This window comes from Scyliorhinus canicula, chromosome 12 (genome assembly GCF_902713615.1).
Source record: "Scyliorhinus canicula chromosome 12, sScyCan1.1, whole genome shotgun sequence".
Classification (NCBI taxonomy): Eukaryota; Metazoa; Chordata; class Chondrichthyes; order Carcharhiniformes; family Scyliorhinidae; genus Scyliorhinus; species Scyliorhinus canicula.
In genome coordinates this window covers 162,869,834-162,890,144 of record NC_052157.1, presented here as the reverse complement: position 1 = coordinate 162,890,144, position 20,311 = coordinate 162,869,834, and the positions used below count along the sequence as shown (strand labels likewise).

Here is a 20,311-nt window from a genome sequence, read left to right as displayed (position 1 = left end):
GAGAGAAAGAGGTGATGTTGATCAAAACCTATAAGAGCCTGAGGTGGCTTGACAGGGCGGATGTGAAGATGTTTCCTCTTATGGGAGATTTTAGGACTAGGAGTCACTGTTTAAAAATAAGTGGTCCCCCATTTAAAAGGACATTAGGGAAATGTATTTCTCTCAGAAGATTCAGAGTCTCTTCCTGAAAAGGTGGTGGAAGCCGAGTCTTTGAACATTATTACGGCAGAGATGGATAGATTTTTGGTAAGCAAGGGGCTGAGTAGGCAGAGAGGGTACTATCAGATCGGCATGTTCTTTTCTTCAATTCATTTTAACAGGATGTGGGTGTCGCTGGCTAGTCAGCATTCATTGCCCATCCCCTAATTGCCCTTCAGATGGTGGTGGTGAGCTGCCTTCTTGAACCGCTGCAGTCCATATGGTGTACATACACCCACTGTGCTGTTAGGGAGAGAGTTCCAGGATTTTGCCACAGCGACAGTGAAGGAATGGCGATATATTTCCAAGTCAGGGTTTTGAGTGAACAGGGACACCCAATTGGGCTCAAGCTCGTCTATTACAATGGGACAAAAACAAGAGCCACAAAACATATGGAACTGACATGAAATCCAATGGTAAGGTAGCAAATCTCAGTCTTGCAAACAAGTAAACAACAATAATTATAAAATGGTATCTTATTCAGATCCATCTGGTTCCCGGGACTATCATACTCTCTGGCTCGATGGCCAGTGGCCAACTGGTTACTTTCCCAGTGATCTGCACCATCATAGAATGTACAGTGCAGAAGGAAGCCATTTGGCCCATCGAGTTTGCACCAGCCCTTGGAAAGAGCACCCTTCTCAAGCCCACACCTCCACTCTATCCCCGTAATCCCCACCTACCCGTTTTAGACCTTTCGACTGTGGAAGGAAACCAGAGCACCAGGAGCAAACCCACGCAGACACGGCTAGAACGTGCACTCCGGACAGACAGTGACCCAAACCAGGAATCGAACCAGAGACCTTGGAGCTGTGGAGCAATTGTGCTGCCGTGCCGCCCATATCCTTATACCTCAATATCCATTGGTCAGAGGTAACAGCATCAATGTACTTACATCACTGGGAGAGAGATTTCCCAGATCTTCATCCTGTTCTGAAGTTCCATCATCTCTGCCCGATTCACTTCCCTGAGACATGTGAGGGTGAGTGGCACGGACCCAAATCTCCACCCGGCTGGTGTCTTCTCCAACCTGCTTGAGAGTCTGCTTCCTGCCCCTGCCTCTGGGGCCTGGGCTGAGTTCACATTCTTGCTGCCTCTTGAACTCAGCTTGTTCAGCCTGGAATAGAAAGACAAACACACCATGAAGCGAAAGTTTCCTGCACAAGAATGATGGCGAGTCATTGAAGTGACAAACACTGTGGAAAACAGAAGAAACATGCATTTCGATAGTATCTTTCAGAATACTTCACACTCAATAAAGTACATTTGATGTTTAGTTGGTGTTGTCTTGTAGTAAAAACACCATTCAATTTGCAAGTTCTCAAACAGAAATTAAATATAAAGCTCAGATGAACTGATTCTAGGCGCTGATTAAAGGATAAGTGTTGGTCAGAACACCCAGAGAATAAGGGTAGTGCAGTGGTTAGCACTGCTGCCTCACAGCACCAAGGGCCCAGGGTTCGATCGCAGCCCCGGGTCACTGTCCGTGTGGAGTTTGCACATTCTCCCCATGTCTGCGTGGGTTTCGCCCCCACAACCCAAAAAGATGTGCAGAGTAGGTGGATTGACCACTAACTTGGAGTTGGGGACCAAGGGCAATGTGTCCAAGTTGGCAGATGACACTAAGATGAGTGGTAAAGCGAAAAGGGCAGAGGATACTGGAAGTCTGCAGAGGGATTTGGATAGGTTAAGTGAATGGGCTAGGGTCTGGCAGATGGAATATAATGTTGACAAATGTGAGGTTATCCATTTTGGTAGGAATAACAGCAAACAGGATTATTATTTAAATGATAAAATATTAAAACATGCTGCTATGCAGAGACCTGGGTGTGCTAGTGCATGAGTCACAGAAGGTTGGTTTACAAGTGCAACAGGTGATTAAGAAAGCGAATGGAGTTTTGTCCTTCATTGCTAGAGGGATGGAGTTTAAGACTAGGGAGGTTATGCTGCAATTGTATAAGGTGTTAGTGAGGCCACACCTGCAGTATTGTGTTCAGTTTTGGTCTCCTTACTCGAGAAAGGACGTACTGGCGCTGGAGGGTGTGCAGAGGAGATTCACTAGGTTAATCCCAGAGTTGAAGGGGTTGGATTACGAGGAGAGGTTGAGTAGGCTGGGACTGTACTCGTTGGAATTTAGAAGGATCAGGGGGATCTTACAGAAACATATAAAATTATGAAGAGAATAGATAGGATAGATGCGGGCAGGTTGGTTCCACTGGCGGGTGAAAGCAGAACTAGGGGACATAGCCTCAAAATAAGGGGAAGTAGATTTAGGACTGAGTTTAGGAGGTACTTCTTCACCCAAAGGGTTGTGAATCTATGGAATTCCTTGCCCAGTGAAGCAGTTGAGGCTCCTTCATTAAATGTTTTTAAGATAAAGATAGATAGTTTTTGAAGAATAAAGGGTTATGATGTTTGGGGGGGAAAGTGGAGCTGAGTCCACAATAGATCAGCCATGATCTCATTGAATGGCGGATCAGGCTCGAGGGACCAGATGGCCTACTCCTGCTCCTAGTTCTTATGTTCTTAAAGTGCCCCTTTCTTGGAAAAACAATAATTGGGTACTCTAAATATATTTTTAAAAAAGAACACCCAGAGAATTCTCCAGCTCTTCTTCAAAGAGCACTGTGGGATCAAAATCTCTCTACAGAGAAAGCCACTCAATGAAATAAAAGTGAAATCTTACAGATAGCATAATCAAAAAGGCACTGGTCATGATCACGTGCTGCCAGTGCAGCCATCTCCTCAAGAGCAAAGTAAAGGGGAAGGCTCTCTCTCAGTAATGTAGTCTCTATTCAATAAAATTGAAGAATAAGTACTTCAACTCTGGCTTTGCTCAGATCTTGGGCCTGTCACTTTATGTTTATGTTGTGTTGGGTCTTAGCCAGACTGTGTTGGTTCTATCCTGACATTCGTTGTCTAAGACCTATTCCATTTCCCCCAAAGCCCATGTGAGACAGACTTTCAGAGAGGGGCTGGAGCATTGTTCTACAGCATCAAAACCAAGGCTATAGGAACAGTGGCAGGCCCATTAGTCCCTTCGGGTCTGCTCTGGCATTCAATGATTCTGTAACTCTCAATACACTTGCCTGACACAAATCAATCAATCTCAGATCGTGTCCTTCCCTCAGGGAGGATCATGGTAAGGGGGCCTCATTCAAACAGAATGCCTGAGGCACTGAACAGGATGAGAATGATCAGGCACAAAGTAGGCTGCAACTAGACACTACATCGGTGAGGTGGGTTTGAAGGGGAAGTGGCTTTCACTCTCTCTCTCATAGAACATAGAACAGTACAGCACAGAACAGGCCCTTCGGCCCTCAATGTTGTGCCGAGCCATGATCACCCTACTCAAACCCACATATCCACCCTATACCCGTAACCCAACAACCCCCCCCTTAACCTTACATTTTATTAGGACACTACGGGCAATTTAGCATGGCCAATCCACCTAACCCGCACATCTTTGGACTGTGGGAGGAAACCGGAGCACCCGGAGGAAACCCACGCACACAGGGGGAGGACGTGCAGACTCCACACAGACAGTGACCCAGCCGGGAATCGAACTTGGGACCCTGGAGCTGTGAAGCATTTATGCTAACCACCATGCTACCCTGCTGCCCCTCTCTCTCTCACACAAAGAAGAAGAAGAATTAAAGCAAGATAGAAACTGAGACGGACGATCATCCTTAAAAATAGCAAGTGCAATGGGTGGCATGTTGGCACAGTGGTTAGCACTGCTGCCTCACGCTACTGAGGACCCGGGTTCGATCCCGGCCCCGGGTCACTGTCTGTGTGGAGTTTGCACATTCTCCCGTTTCTGCGTGGGTCTCACCCTCACAGCACAAAGATGTGCGGGGTAGGTGGATTGGCCATGCTAAATTGCCCCTTAATTGGAAAAAAAAGAATTAGGCACTTTAAATTGTTTTTAAAAGCAAGTGAAGGCATACAGTATCATAATCCGCCATAATGCAGGATCGAGCGGTCGTGTCCATGTAGGTACCAACAACATGGACGGGACAAGGAAGAAGGTTGTTCATAGTCAGTGTGAGAAGCTTGGCACCAAATTTATTTTTGAAAATCTTTTTATTGGCTTTTCCCTTATTTATCAACAGTTGTGTGTATATATTACATTTTCTTGCCCGCGCTAATTTATTTTATTTGCTTGACACCAAATTAAGCAGAACCTCAAAAGTAATAGCTTCCAGATTATTAACCAAGCCATGTGCAAATGGCATATGACAAATAAAATTAGAGAGATGAATTCAGTGAATTCTCCTGAAGCTACTTCTAATGCAACTATCCTCTTGTACGACTTACTACCAACTGCTGGATATCTCGAGTCACATGGTAGATCTCTATCGCCACCTGCTGGTAGAAGGTCGTATTGCTAACAATATTCATTTGCAATTGTGTACAGGCATATCACCACATGAGTGAGGGCCTTTGTTTCAGTCTTCAGGCAGGAGTTGCCACGCAAGCAGGCATGCTGCCAAACGGAAGCAATATGGGGTAGGGGCTGTGACGGGCAGCAGGGGAGTGTTGGTACGCAGGTGGGCCAGATCGTTTCCAGGGCAATGGCGGGGCAGAGGGGACTAAGTGGCCACTTTAGGTGGGCTCAGACAAGAAAAGAAAATGGAGGTAGAGATGGTTTGATGATGGATTGGGATGGTGGGATGGGGGTCAGAAAGACCTGGTGAGGATAGTGACATGGAATATACGGGAGTTGAATGGGCCGGTGAAGAGATCCAGGCCATTTGTGCAATTGAAAAGTTTGAAGACGGAGGTAGTGTTCCTTCAGGAAATACACTTGAGGTTAAAGGCCAGGTGAAGTTGCACAAGGGGTGGGTAGGTCAAATCCACTTAGGATTTGATTCCAAGTCAAGAGGGTTGCTATTCCATTTAGTAAGAGGATGCTATTTGTGGTGGCTAGGGAGGTGCGAGGCCCAGGGGGTCGGTTTGTGATGGTCAGTGAGGTTTTGGAGGGTGCTCCGGTCGCCTAATTGGGAGGATGGAGAATTTGTTCAACGGATGGTGGCAGACATCTCGGATCTGGACTCGCATAAATTAATAATGGGGCTATTTTAGTTGTGTGATGGAGCCTTGGTTGGACCGATTGAGCCCAAGGACACAGGTTAGGTCGGGAATGGTGAAGGAACGAGGGGTGTTTATGACCCAAATTTAGGGGGGTATCCTTGGAGATTTTGGCACCCGGGGGAGAGGGAGTTTGCATACATCGCCCACATGCATCGGGTATACTCCCGCACAGACTTTTGTGGTAATTCGATTCTCCCGGGGATAGAGAGGGTGGAATATGGGGTGATTGCTGTCTCAGACCACGCAACGCATTTTCTGGATCAGTCACAGGGACCCTCCTGGAGGACGGACTCGGCGTTATTGGCAAATGAAAAGTTTTGCGGAAAGGTGCCTTCAGAAATTAAGTATGTGGAGGTTAATCTGAACAGGGAGGTCTCGTGCTCCATGTTTTGGGAGGAGTTGAAGGCGATGGTATGGCGGGGGTGGGGAAGGAGTGATTGCGTACAAGGTCCATAGGGATACGGTAGAGAGGGCGGAGAGGCAGCACTTGGTGGGTGTTATTTTGGAGGTGAATAGGCATTACGCTAGTATCCCGACCAGGGAACCTTAGCGGAGCGGAAGAAGCTACAGTTAAGGCGGTAGCCCATATTCGGAGAGCGAGGGGGCTCATGTAGAACTAATTAGAGAAGGCCAGCTGCCTGTTAGCACATCAACTGAGGCAACAAGCTGCTGCGCGGGAGATAGTTCAAATGAGGAGGGGGGGGGTGCATTGATGACAACGCTGGGGCACATTAATAAAGCATTTGAGTCCTTCTACAAGGGCCTGTACGGGTCTGAACCTGGGGGGGGGGCCTGAGATGGGGCAGTTTCTTGATGGGCTGGTGTTCCCAGAGGTCGAGGGGGAGAAGGGTGAGGGATTGCAGCCTCCGTTCGGGCTACAAAAGGTGATAGATACAATTGGGTTAATACAGTCAGGGAAGGCACCGTTACTTGATAGTTTCCCGGTCGACTTTTACAAAATGGTTTGTGGTGGAAATGGCCCCACTTTGCTGGAGATGTTTTGCGATTCTTTGGCACAGGGTGAGCTGCCAGCCACGCTGGCTCAGGCATCGATAATCCCCAAGAAGAATGAGGAGCCGGTGGAGTGTGGGTCATATAGGCCAATCTTCCTATCAACACAGGCGTGAAGATGCTTGCTGAGGTATTGGCAAGGTGGTTGGAGGGATGTGGGCCGGAGGTGTATTGGAGAATCAAGTGGGTTTCATGAAGGGGAGGCAGCTGTCAAGTCATATTCGACGTTTATTGAATGTGGTTATGAAGTGTCCGCGGACATGGTGCCGGAGGCTGTTGTGGCTACGGATGCGGAAAAGGGATTCGATAGGATAGTGTCCAGGTATGTTAGGGAGGTTTGGGCCCACGTTAATCTCATGGGTGAGGTTGTTATATGCAGCCCCACAGCTAGTGTTAGGATGAATTTGATCAGCTGGGGAGATTTCCGGCTCTACAGGGGTACGAGATGGAGGTGCTCGTTTTCTGCTTCTGTCACATTGGCTATTGAGCCCATGGCTATTGCGCTCCAGTCATCAGTGGGGTGGTCAGGTATTGTAAGAGGAGGTAGGGAATACAGAGTCTCGTTGTATGCAGATGACTCGCTGATGTACATTTTGAACTCGTTGAAATGTATGGATCGGATTATGGATATATTGGAGGGGTTTGGCGCTTTTTCAGGCTACACTTGAATATGACCAACAGTAAAGTGTTTCCGATGAATGCCCTGTACAGAGGGGCAGATTTGAGCGCCCTGCCATTTAAGCTGGTTCACAGCAGGTTCAGTATTTGGGTATTCAGTTGGTTCATGACTGGGCCACCATGTATAATGGAATCTGGCTATCATGGTGGAGGGAGTGAAGGGGGATATGAAGAGGTGTGATGCCATCCCACTTTCATTTGCTGGGTAGGTGCAGACGGTCAAGATGAACATCCTGCCAAGATTTCTTTTTGTGTTTCAGCCCCTCCCGATACTCATGCCAAAGGCATTTTTGGGTAGGGTGGACAGGTTAATTTGGGCTTTCATCTGGGCTGGTAAGACGCCACGGATTGGGCGAGTGTTTCTACAAAGGAACCGGCAGGAGATTGTGGTTGTGGGACCTGCTGTATTATTACTGGGTGGCAAATGCTGAGGTCTGGCAGCGGTGAGGGGAGGAAAGAGCGGAGTGCGTGCAGGTGGAGGAGGCGTCGTGTACGGGGGTAAGTCGGAGGGCCCTGGCTGTTCTGTTTGCCCCGGGGAGGTATATGGTGAGTCTGGTGGTGGCTTTATCCTTGAAGGTTTGGAACCAACTGAGGCGTCATTTTGGTGTGGAGGGTATGTCGGTGCTGGGCCCTATCTGCGGGAATCCCCAGTTTCCTCCTCGCAGGGATTGATGCAACATATAGACAGTGGCATGAGGACGGAAGGGTTGGAACGGGTGAGGGACTTGTTCGTTGAAGGGAGGATTGCGAGGATCGGGGGAGTTCAGATATATACAGTTTACGAGATGTTGCGCGGGGGCAGTGCCCTCGTTCGCCAGAGCACAATATATATTTGAATGTATTGATTCAAATATCTCTGCTAGGGGACCGCAATTTCCTCCCTAGCCTCCCACAACATCCTGGGATACATTGCATCAGGTCCCGGGGATTTTTATCATCACCAGATGATAAAAACCTGTAAGGTAAGAGTTGTAGTGGTTCTTTTGTAGGGGGCAGTAAGCTATAATTGTATTAAGCAGAATCACCAATTTTAGAGAGTTCACTTTAGAGAGTAGCAGCAGTATAACGTGTGTTTAATCGTTTATTTTTTTTCACCTTATAAATCTCTTTGCGAATTCAGATGGAATTAAGTTAAGACGTGGGAGGTAAGGGACACCACTTGTGTTCCCACTGACTACACTGCGGGAAGTGCACCCAACTCCAGGCCTGTAGATCCTGTCTCTCAGAATAACTTCTAACAACTTACCCACCACAGACGTTAGGCTCACTGGTCTGTAGTTCCTGCGGCCCTTCTTAAACAAGGGCACAACATTTGCTACCCTCCAATTTGCTGTGGCTGTCGATGATTCAAATATCTCTGCTAGGGGACCGCAATTTCCTCCCTAGCTTCCCACAACATCCTGGGATACATTTCATCAGGTCCCGGGGATTTATCTCCCTCGAACGCTTTAAGACTTTCAGAACCTCCTTCTCTGTAAGATGTACACTCCTCAAGACATCATTATTTATTTCCCCAAATTCGGTAACACCACGCCTTTCACAACAGCAAATACCGATGATAAATATTTATTTAGGATCTCACCCATCCCTTGTGGATCTGCACATAGATGACCTTGTAGATCCTTAAGAGGCCCTACTCTCTCCCTTGTTACTCTTTTGCCTTTTATGTATTTGTAGAAGCTCTTTGGAATCTCCTTTGCCTTATCTGCCAAAGCAATCTCATGTCCTAGTTTTGCACTCCTGATTTCTCTCTTAACTCTACTCCGACAACCTCTATACTCTTCAAGGGATCCACTTGATCCCAGCTGTCGATGCATGTCATATGCCTCCTTCTTCCTTTTGACCAGGACCTCAAGAGCCCAAGTCACCCAGGGTTCCCTCCTTCTATCAGCCTTGCCCTTCACTTTAAAAGGAATGTGCTTACCCTGAACCCTGGTTAACACACTTTTGAAAGCCTCCCACTTACCAGACTGTCAACAGATTCCCCCAATCAACTTTTGAAAGCTCCTGTCTAATACAATCAAAATTGGTCTTGCCCCAATTTAGAATTTTAACTTTTGGGCCAGAACTGTCATTCACCATAGCCATCTTAAAACTAATGGAATTATGCTCACTGGTTCCAAAGTGATCCCTCACTAACACTTCTGTCATCTGCCCTTCCTTATTTTCCAAGAGGAGGTCAAGTTTTGCCCCCCTATCTAGTCAGGCCATCTACATACTGAATGAGAAATTCATCCTGAATAACAAATTTCGCTCCATCCAAGCCCCTAATGCCATGTCTGCCCCAGTCAATTTTGGAAAAGTTTCCACCCTATTTTTCTTGCAGCTACCAATAATCTCCTTGCATATTTGCTCCTTCATTTGGAGGCCTGTAGTACTGTCCTATCAAAGGCTCGGCACAACATCGAGGGCCGAAGGGCCTGTTCTGTGCTGTACTGTTCTATGTTCTATGTTCAAAGTGATCTCTCCAGTCTTATTTTTCAGTTCTACCCATATAGACTCAGTGGGTGAACCATCAGATATATCTCCTCTCAGTACTGCCGTGATATTCTCTCTAATCAAAACCCTAACTCCACCTCCTCTCCTATATCCTGTTCTATCTTTCCCATAGCATCTGTACCCCGGAACATTGAGCTGCCAGTCCTGCCCTTCCTTTAGCCATGTTTCAGTAATAGCTATAATATCCCAGTCCCATGTACCCATCCATGCCCGGAGTTCATCTGCCTTGTCCGTTAGGCCTCTTGCATTGAAATAAATGCAATTTAATCTAGTCTTCCCTTACTCTCTGCCCTGCTTTCTCAGACCATCTGTCCGATCATGTTTTGTACACTGTCCCTGTGTTTTATTTCTCTTAGCCTTATTGGACCCATTCACTGAGTTCTCCACAGTCTCTGTGCTATGGCCCTGCTTGATATTTGACTTTAATTTCTCTGCCTTTCACTTTTCCCCCTTACTGCCTTTTGTTTCTGTCCCCACTTTACTTCCCTCCGACTTCCTGCATCGGTTCCCACCGCCCTGCCACATTAGTTTAAACCCTCCCCAACAGCACGAGCAAACACCTCCCCCCTAGGACATCGGTTCCAGTCCTGCCCAGGTGCAGATCATCCAGTTTGTACTGGTCCCACCTCCCCGAGAACCGGTTCAAATACCCCAGGAATTTGAATCCCTCCCTCTTGCACCATCTCTCAAGCCACATATTCATCCCATCTATCATGACATTCCTACTCTGACTAGCACGTGGCACTTGTAGCAATCCTGAGATTACTATCTTTGAGGTCCTACTTTTTAGTTTAACTCCTAACTCCCTAAATTTACTTGTAGGACTCAAGTGATGGAAAATGCAACGGTAACACTATTTATATTTAAGAATGCTAGACAGAACAGAAATCCACCTTCTGACACAGTCAGAAGTCTGGCTAAATTACAAGTGCACAATATCCCACAACTCCACGAGTACTCCTTTGTCCTGCCATGGTTCTTCATCTCCGTGTCCCCATCCCACCTCTCAGCCACAACCATACACTGAATGCATAGATCAGCAATGGTGCTCTACATCCTCTAACCATGAAGCAGTGTGGTGGAAAGCATGTTGGGAACTACTACGTGTGAAGCATTAAAGAGAGCTGATCAAACAGTGTGATTGTGTCATCTACACTGAAAGATTAAGGGCAGCAGAAGCATAATGTGTTCTTCCTGCTTAAACATAATGTGCCTATATAGCACATTCTACCGACCACACAACAGGTATACAATGCCATTCCTGACTCGTAGAATGAGGGACAGCCATAGAGGGCATGACAGCATGAAGAAAATATCCTGTTAGTAGCTATAATAGTAATCCTATTTCCATACCGTGAGGCAGACCCACCTTGACAACATCTGTGTCACAGGAACAATCAGGAAGAGGGATTCATTGCTAATTTAAATCCTTTAACATAACTGTGGCAATGAGGTTTTTAAAAAGATGAAGAAAAATAGCTATGATGGTAAATGAAGAACACATATTTTGTTGTGTGATGAATGATAGGGTGTGGAATAATGGCGAGGGACTAGACAGAGGGGGGATAAATGCAACACTGGCCCTGGAACCTGCCTGTCCAAGGTAAAGAAAAATATCCTGGACTGAAAGCAATAATTTTGTTTCCCAGCCACACTGCCAGTAGTTCTCAGAACAGAACAGATCATTAACGTAGAGCAACACAGCAGTTCCCTCAGTCGGAATCAGACAGACGTTTGGACTAGGCTGGGGAAGAACAGGAAGGATAGGAATGCCAGTAACAAACTTACACATGGTGTGAAGCAGCAGACAGTCATTCAGATTGGGATGGCGAGGGAAAGGAGCTTGAAGAATTCCAACACGGATCTTACTGGACTCAATTAACTCCGTCTGAAGACTAAACCATGAATACAATCAACCTCCATCAAACTAGGGAGCAAAGGTTGCTCCATGAGACCATTTCAGTGTGAGAGGATTATTGATTCAGCTTAAACCAATGGTTAAATTTCTATTTGCTGCCATTAGTATTTATACTCTCACACACAAACTGGTGTTTATGGCACTCCGATGCATTGAGAAAATCTTAGAGAGCGGATTATGTTAATCTGAGGAAATATCTGTCCAGAGAGCCATTGGCTGTTTCAAAGGAATTGCTGAATGGATTTTTGTTAATGTGACTATTTGTAGATCATCAGTGTGGACTCTGCAGTAAAACACAGACACACTGCATATCATAGAAGAGGTCTGAGTGAGTTGAATTGGTCATTGAGCTGAGCTCTGGTATGCAAGTGTCCTGTGGTTTCAGTCCAAACTGCAAGACAGCCTCCCTCAGCACAAGTACTGCGGTTCTGCTCATTTTGAAAATCAGCCTGTTCGAAAACCTCAAATTCATTGAATTTGCCCAAACTTCATGTCAAGCATTCATAAAATAAAGAGCAAGCAGGGGAAAGTTACTCAGTGACATTCACTGTGAATCATAGTTAGCTAAATACCATACTCCAGGGTCAGGGGCTCCATGTTTGTTCGAACCAGTCATGGAGACGGGAGCAGACAATATTGGATTGTTAAATCCATCACCAGGAAAGAATGGTACGAATAGAAGCTGGTGCAAGACATTGACGTGTTGAGACTGGTGCACAGAGTTTCCAGTTTAACTCCCAGTAAAAATGATAAAGGGTTCTTCAAACCCAAAATTGGAAACAAAAATTCTTATAGTGTAGCAAGGAACCCAAGAACAAGAAGAGTCCATCAAGTCTGTTCTACCATGAAATTAAATTTTTAGTTAATCTGCATTCATCCATCCACCTGCATTCACTCCACATCCCTTATAGAAACACAGGGACGTGGACACTGGAATTGGCCATTCAGCCCTCAAGCCTGTTCATATTTAGCTACATCATGGCTGTAACATTCTCAAAAAAACTGCTTGTTGCACCCACGTTAGCTTTCAGTGACTTAAAAACAAGAACATCCCAGATTCTGTGGACATCAACACTTCCCAATTTCTCCCCATTTAAGAAATACTCAGCATTTCTATTTTTATTACCAAAATGGACAACTTCACATTTTTTCACATCACATTCCATCTGCCATGTTCTTGTCCACTCACTTAGTCTGTCTAAATCTCCTTGAAGCTTCTTTGCATCCTCCTCACAATTTCTGTTCCTGCTAAGTTTTGTGCCATCAGCAAACTTGGAAATATTACATTTGGTTCCCACATCCAAATCATTGATATATGTTGTGGAGAGCTGAGGCCATAACACTGATCCTTGCAGCACTCCAATAGTCGCAGCCTGCCAACCTGAGAACGATCCGTTTATCCCCATCTCTGCTTTCTGTCTGTTAAACAATCCTCAGTCCATACCTGAATAATCAACCCCCCCCCCCCACACCAGCCCCACCAATCACATGACCTCTAATTTCACTTACTAATTTCCTGTTTAGGACCTTTTGAAAGGCTTCTGAAAATCCAAGTACACCACATCCACTGGTTCACCCTTATCTGTTCTCGCAGTAACGTCCTCAAAAACAGGTTTGTCAAACGTGATTTCCCTTTCATAAATCCATGTTGACTCTGCCCAATCTCACCATTATTTTCGACGGGCGCCGTTATCACATTCTTCAGAATAGATTCCAGCCCAGTTCCTCCTCATTGGTAGCTTTGAAAGACTCCTTCAGCTCTTTTCCTTGCCAATCAAACTGTCTGTCCATCTGCTTCCCGAACTTCTCTAGATCCTGTGCCATCACCACAGCCAGCGTGTCTACCGTGATGGGCGAGGGCACCTCCGCCATCTTCTCTCCCTCAGATTCCCTCACCAGACTACCAGCCTGGGGTTTTTGTGATTAGACATGAGGCATAGCTCCGTTGGCTAACTGCTATCCAGTTCGCTCAGCTGGATTGAAACAGTAAAAACCACGAAAAACAGGCAAAAGGGATAAAAAATACAAGGATCCTGGGAGCCATCTTCCATGCATCCTACTCCGACATGAACAGCAAGTTCTCCCAAATTTGTCTTTATCAACCTGTTCCTTTTTAGATACCTACACAGTCGGTTTTTATGTTCTTCGTTACTTTAATTTTCCCTTTTCTTTATCAATTTCCTGGTTCTCCTCTGTGAATTTTAATATGCTCCCACTCTGCAGATTTACTATATTTTGTCAACTTTTGATCAGACCTTTTAATGGATGTTCCCCAATTTACCTCAGCAAACTCAGTTTTCATACTTTCGTAGTTTCCTTTGTTTAGATAAAAGACCCTGAATTCTGGATTGAACACATCACTTTTAATCCTCAGGTGAAATTCCCTGGTTTAGCTCACTCGGCTAAATCGCTGGCTTTCAAAGCAGACGAAGCAGGTCCAGCAGCACGGTTCGATTCCCGTAACAGCCTCCCCGAACAGGCGCCGGAATGTGGCGACTAGGGGCTTTTCACAGTAACTTAATTGAAGCCTACTTGTGACAATAAGAGATTTGCATTGCATTGCAATTATGCGCAATCTTCCCTAAAGACACCTTTACAGCAAGATTATTAACTATCCCTTTCTCATTGTTAGATCTAAAATATCCTGTTGTCGCGTTGGTTCCTCAACATACTGTCCGAGAAAACCATTTCTTGTATAACCTACGAATTTGTCCCCTCAGCATTAATGCTAATTAAGTTTAGCCAGTCTATATGTACATTGACGTCCTCCCTGATTACTGTATTCCCCTATCATAGAATCCCTATAGTGCAGGAGGCCATTCGGCCCATCAAGTCCACACTGACCCTTTAAATGAGCATTCCACCCATGTCCATCCGCCATACCCCACCCTATCCTGGCAACTCATAACCTAACCTACACATCCCTGGATACGAAAAGGCAATTTAGCATGACCAATGCACCTACCCAGTGCACCTATGGACTGTGGGAGGAAACCGGAGCACCCAGAGGAAACCCACGCTGACAGGGAGAGAACGTACAAACTCCACACAGACAGTGACCCAAGGCCGGTTTGAACACGGGGCACTGTCACTGTGAGGCAGCAGTGCTAACCACAAGGCCACCCCAGTTACACATACCGCTAATTTCCTGATTAATACCATGCCCGACATTATCACTGCTAGTTGATAGTCCATAAGCCACTCCTGCCAATGTTTGTTGCTCTGTTTATTAGTTTTATACCCTTTATATCCTTCCCGAGCAAACGTCTGTCCTTCAAAATTTAAACTACAGATTAACTGTTGGTAAAAGATAGCTCCATACTTCTACCACCCTTCATTCCTCAGTACCTGATTCCACAGGGACACATGTAAATACATTCACTGAGAGATTCACTCTTGAACGACCAGTCTGAATTTTAAGGTTATGTCCCTTGACATAGAGGGAAATCTTTTTCAGCTTATGGTAGAACCCTACCAAATTCATGTCAGAAACCTCCAGTGCGAGGATCTCAGGGCTAACGCCATTCAAATCCAAAATTATCCTCATGATTAATCAAGAAAAAAAACATTTTTAACTTTCAGACAGAGGCATTAATGGGGACATTATAGAGGGAGCTTTACTCTGTATCTAACCCCGTGCTGTACCTGTCCTGGGAGTGTTTGATGGGGACAGTGTAGAGGGAGCTTTACTCTGTATCTAACCCCATGCTGTACCTGTCCTGGGAGTGTTTGATGGGGACAGTGTAGAGGGAGCTTTATTCTGTATCTAACCCCGTGCTGTACCTGTCCTGGGAGTGTTTGATGGGGACAGAGTAGAGGAAGCTTTACTCTGTATCTAACCCTGTGCTGTACCTGTCCTGAGAGTGTTTGATGGGGACAGTGTAGAGGGAGCTTTACTCAGTATCTAACCCCGTGCTGCACCTGTCCTGAGAGTGTTTGATGGGGACAGTGTAGAGGGAGCTTTACTCTGTATCTAACCCCGTGCTGCACCTGTCCTGGGAGTGTTTGATGGGGACAGTGTAGAGGGAGCTTTACTCTGTATCTAACCCCGTGCTGCACCTGTCCTGGGAGTGTTTGATGGGGACAGTGTAGAGGGAGATTTACTCTGTATCTAACCCCGTGCTGTACCTGTCCTGGGAGCGTTTGATTGGGACAGCGTAGAGTGGGATTTACTCAGTATCTAACCCCGTGCTGTACCTGTCCTGGGAGTGTTTGATGGGGACAGTGTGGAGGGAGCTTTACTCTGTATCTAACCCCGTGCTGTACCTGTCCTGGGAGTGTTTGATGGGGACAGTGTGGAGGGAGCTTTACTCTGTATCTAACCCCGTGCTGTACCTGTCCTGGGAGTGTTTGATTGAGTTTGGTTGGTGTGATTTATTTCATTAGAAAGAGATCAGACAGGTCTTTTTCTGTTCCAAAAAATACTCTTGTTCATCATTGATGCAATTGAATTCTGTAAAATTGCACATCAGAGGGAAGTCTGTCTGCAGTGTGAACGGTGCAGAGGATGATCAACACAGAAACAGGACATTGAGCCCACCAAGTCCATACTGGTGATTATGCTTCACATGAGCTTCCTCCCATCGCTCTGCAACTAACTGTGCAACTGTTAATCGTCACACCAGGGACTGAATATTCAGCTGCACATTCAGCTGGATTCTGGATTTCATCCTTTTGATATATGGTTAAGTTTTAAGAAGTTTTCATGAAACTACATTTTTTAGAAGTATGCAACATATCCCTGTGTAATCCCGAGATGTGACCTGCAGTGAGTGCAGCCTTTTAAACCTCTCCAATGCATTCAAGTACAGTTTATTCTGTTTATTTTCTGAGAGTTATGAGGCTTTGATCCCGGTTTGTTCATGTGCCAAGCTTGCCATCACAGTAGTGCAGACGGCATGAATGGTCATTTTCACACGGCCCGTCCGACTTGTTTTTCTGATCTAGACAAGTCACAGATCTCACACAGCTTTCCAGCGCTGCCACCAAGGTCTGTTTATGACTCAGTAAACATTAGCTAAAGCCAAACTCGTCCACTTGCTCTCTCCCTCCTTCCTCCCACGCACGCACACAAAATAACTCTGCCAGCTTGCTCCCTGCACTGAATGACAGACTGACCTTCCTCTTGGTTTCTTCGAAGAGGCTCATCAGACTCTCCCTAGCTGTAAGAATTGGATTGCTGGCAGCAAGACTTCGCATGTAATAGTATACAGCATCCAGCTTCCGCCTCTGTTAGAAAAAACAAAAATAAAAGATGAAACCAGTTTAAAAGACAGACACAGCTCAGCTGAACACAATTACTGAGCATTCCCACAATTGTTTCATTTGCACTGAAGTCTATTAGTCATAAATTATCTGAGTTTCATAAAACCGCTGGACATTTTCCCCCCCGGTTGGCTTACCCCTGAGAACCAGGGCTCAGATTTATCAGACTCAACACAAATACAATAAAGCAACCCTCCCGCACCCCTGCCGTGGCCCCTGGCTATTTTGTGAGGTGTGTGAGCGTTCAGTTTTACAATGCTCTCATCAGCATGGGTGTACAGAGAACAATCCTGACAACTGCTGTCTAGCGACAAGAGAAGTCATAATTAGCCTCAAATACAAAAAAACAAACTGAGGCTTCACACACTTTGGATCACAGCGGACAGTCCACATCACCCTAAAAATATCCATCGTACTCCCCATGGCCCACGTGAGCCAAGGGTGCAAAGAACCAGCTCCCAAGAGGTTATTATGCTTCCATTTCTCGCAGTATCCTTGCATTAATATTAAACCTATACTTACAAGGGCAGCACGGTGGCCTACTGGTTAGCATAACCGCCTCACGGCGCTGAGGTCCCAGGTTCGATCCCGGCTCTGGGTCACTGTCCGTGTGGAGTTTGTACATTCTCCCCGTGTCTGCGTGGGTTTCGCCCCCACAACCCAAAAATGTGCAGGGTAGGTGGATTGGCCACACTAAATTGCCCCTTAATAGAAAAAATAATTGGGTAATCTAAATTTATAAAAAAAAACCTATACTTACAAATTTAATTTTTTTTTGTTTTTTTTATAAATTTAGAGTACCCAATTAATTTTTTCCAATTGAGGGGCAATTCAGTGTGGCCAATCCACCTACCCTGCACATCTTTTGGGTTGTGGGGGTGAAACCCACGCAGATACGGGAGAATGTGCAAACTGCACACGGACAGTGACCCAGGGTCGGGATTCGAACCTGGGACCTCGGCGCCGTGAGGCAACAGGGCCAACCCACTGCGCCACCGTGCTGCCTTTGTAGTTACAATTTTTAATGGCAGAAGATCACATTCCTTACCCTGTTTTAAATGTGAAATCTGTGCAGTTAGTCAAACCTTGGGAGCACAATGACTTCTCATCGACACTTCAAAAACATCCTAACATTGCATTTCTTGTGAAGCTGTGACACCCGGTGGTACAGGGGGGTCGCTGCGGGACAGGGGGTCGCTGCGGGACAGGGGGTCGCTGCGGGACAGGGGGTCGCTGCGGGACAGGGGGTCGCTGCGGGACAGGGGGTCGCTGCGGGACAGGGGGTCGCTGCGGGACAGGGGGTCGCTGCGGGACAGGGGGTCGCTGCGGGACAGGGGGTCGCTGCGGGACAGGGGGTCGCTGCGGGACAGGGGGTCGCTGCGGGACAGGGGGTCGCTGCGGGACAGGGGGTCGCTGCGGGACAGGGGGTCGCTGCGGGACAGGGGGTCGCTGCGGGACAGGGGGTCGCTGCGGGACAGGGGGTCGCTGCGGGACAGGGGGTCGCTGCGGGACAGGGGGTCGCTGCGGGACAGGGGGTCGCTGCGGGACAGGGGGTCGCTGCGGGACAGGGGGTCGCTGCGGGACAGGGGGTCGCTGCGGGACAGGGGGTCGCTGCGGGACAGGGGGTCGCTGCGGGACAGGGGGTCGCTGCGGGACAGGGGGTCGCTGCGGGACAGGGGGTCGCTGCGGGACAGGGGGTCGCTGCGGGACAGGGGGTCGCTGCGGGACAGGGGGTCGCTGCGGGACAGGGGGTCGCTGCGGGACAGGGGGTCGCTGCGGGACAGGGGGTCGCTGCGGGACAGGGGGTCGCTGCGGGACAGGGGGTCGCTGCGGGACAGGGGGGCCGCTGCGGGACAGGGGGTCGCTGCGGGACAGGGGGTCGCTGCGGGACAGGGGGTCGCTGCGGGACAGGGGGTCGCTGCGGGACAGGGGGTCGCTGCGGGACAGGGGGTCGCTGCGGGACAGGGGGTCGCTGCGGGACAGGGGGTCGCTGCGGGACAGGGGGTCGCTGCGGGACAGGGGGTCGCTGCGGGACAGGGGGTCGCTGCGGGACAGGGGGTCGCTGCGGGACAGGGGGTCGCTGCGGGACAGGGGGTCGCTGCGGGACAGGGGGTCGCTGCGGGACAGGGGGTCGCTGCGGGACAGGGGGTCGCTGCGGGACAGGGGGTCGCTGCGGGACAGGGGGTCGCTGCGGGACAGGGGGTCGCTGTGGATTGAAAGCCCTAACAGAGGTAAACATCATCCATGAAAGGCCCCGTCTCAAAAGCAGCCTTTTAGAATGCTGACTGATATAAAATTGCACACCGTTGCAACAGGCTTAACATATCTCAATATCACTTCACATCCAGTGAATTACTTTAAAAGGCATTGGCTTACGTAAGGAGACAACACTGCTATTTTATGCACAGCAAGATTCCACACAGAGCTGAGGGGGAAAAGGCCAGTGAATCTGTTTCTGGCAACGACAGCTGAGGATGGAATGTTGGCCAATGTGCCCGGAAAACTCCCTGCTCCACTTCCCAAGTTCTACTTCACAAGTTCTTTTAACTGAAATAGGCAGATGTTTTTGCCTGAAAAAGAAATTCAATAGCACAAATCAGGAGGACATACTTTGTGTAGCCACCAGAAATGATATAAAAACAGGAAGTGCTGGAAAAACTCAGCAGGTCTGACAGTATCTGTGGAGAAGGAAACAGGGTCAATGTTTTGAGTCCAATATGACTCTCCTTCAGAACGAATCTAATGGTATAAGAGAGCTGGATTCATGTCGAATGAAGGTTTCAACTTGGGGTGATTGAGGGGGATAGTAATTCAGCTCCTCGCACTGCTGGGTCAAACCACATTCAGGCACTCCCAACAATATGTCAATGACATAGTATTTAAACAGCCGACAGAAACGGATGCAATTCAGAATTCTCTACGGCTGAAATGAGTCTGCAGGGACCAAGTGGCACAGCCTGAAGCCAGAGCATTTCCACCCAGCTCCCAGTGGATTGGTATCGACACCAAAGCTGCCAGCCTCCAGCCTTGGAGAATGGAAATCTGTCATACTGATGCCATGGGGAAGCAGCATTCTCTGCGATTGGCTTTGGGTTTTCTTGGGGAGGAAGTGGTGAGCGAAGGGCTCGGGTGGAAGGGTGGGGGGTGAGGTGACAGTAGTCAGACTTGGGGGGGACAGAGGGAAAGAGGAGACAGTTGCGCAGGGCGGGGGGGGGGGGGGGGGGGGGGGCAGAGGAGAGCCGGGGGGAGGCGAGAGAGGGCCGGGGGGGAGGCGAGAGAGGGCCGGGGGGGGAGGCGAGAGAGGGCCGGGGGGGAGGCGAGAGAGGGCCGGGGGGAGGCGAGAGAGGGCTGGGGGGGAGGCGAGAGAGGGCCGGGGGGGGGAGGCGAGAGAGGGCCGGGGGGAGGCGAGAGAGGGCCGGGGGGAGGCGAGAGAGGGCCGGGGGGAGGCGAGAGAGGGCCGGGGGCAGGAGAGAGCCGGGGGCAGGAGAGAGCCGGGGGCAGGAGAGAGCCGGGGGCAGGAGAGAGCCGGGGGCAGGAGAGAGCCGGGGGCAGGAGAGAGCCGGGGGCAGGAGAGAGCCGGGGGGGGGGAGGAGAGAGCCGGGGGGGGGGGAGGAGAGAGCCGGGGGGGGGGGGAGGCGGAGAGAC

The 20,311-nt window shown here is 48.3% G+C and overlaps 1 protein-coding gene across 4 annotated transcripts in view; it reads right to left on the bottom strand.

Annotated features, from left to right (window-relative positions):
* The window catches only part of smg6 (SMG6 nonsense mediated mRNA decay factor), a 619,962-nt gene that overhangs the window by 463,056 nt on the left and 136,595 nt on the right, over positions 1-20,311 (bottom strand). For all 4 annotated transcript variants that reach the window (XM_038814765.1, XM_038814766.1, XM_038814767.1 and 1 more), the window contains 2 exons: positions 16,520-16,630; positions 1,094-1,315 (listed from right to left, as the gene is read on the bottom strand). In XM_038814765.1, coding sequence (XP_038670693.1) covers positions 1,094-1,315; positions 16,520-16,630 — 333 coding nt within the window. The remainder of the gene's footprint in view (positions 1-1,093; positions 1,316-16,519; positions 16,631-20,311) is intronic.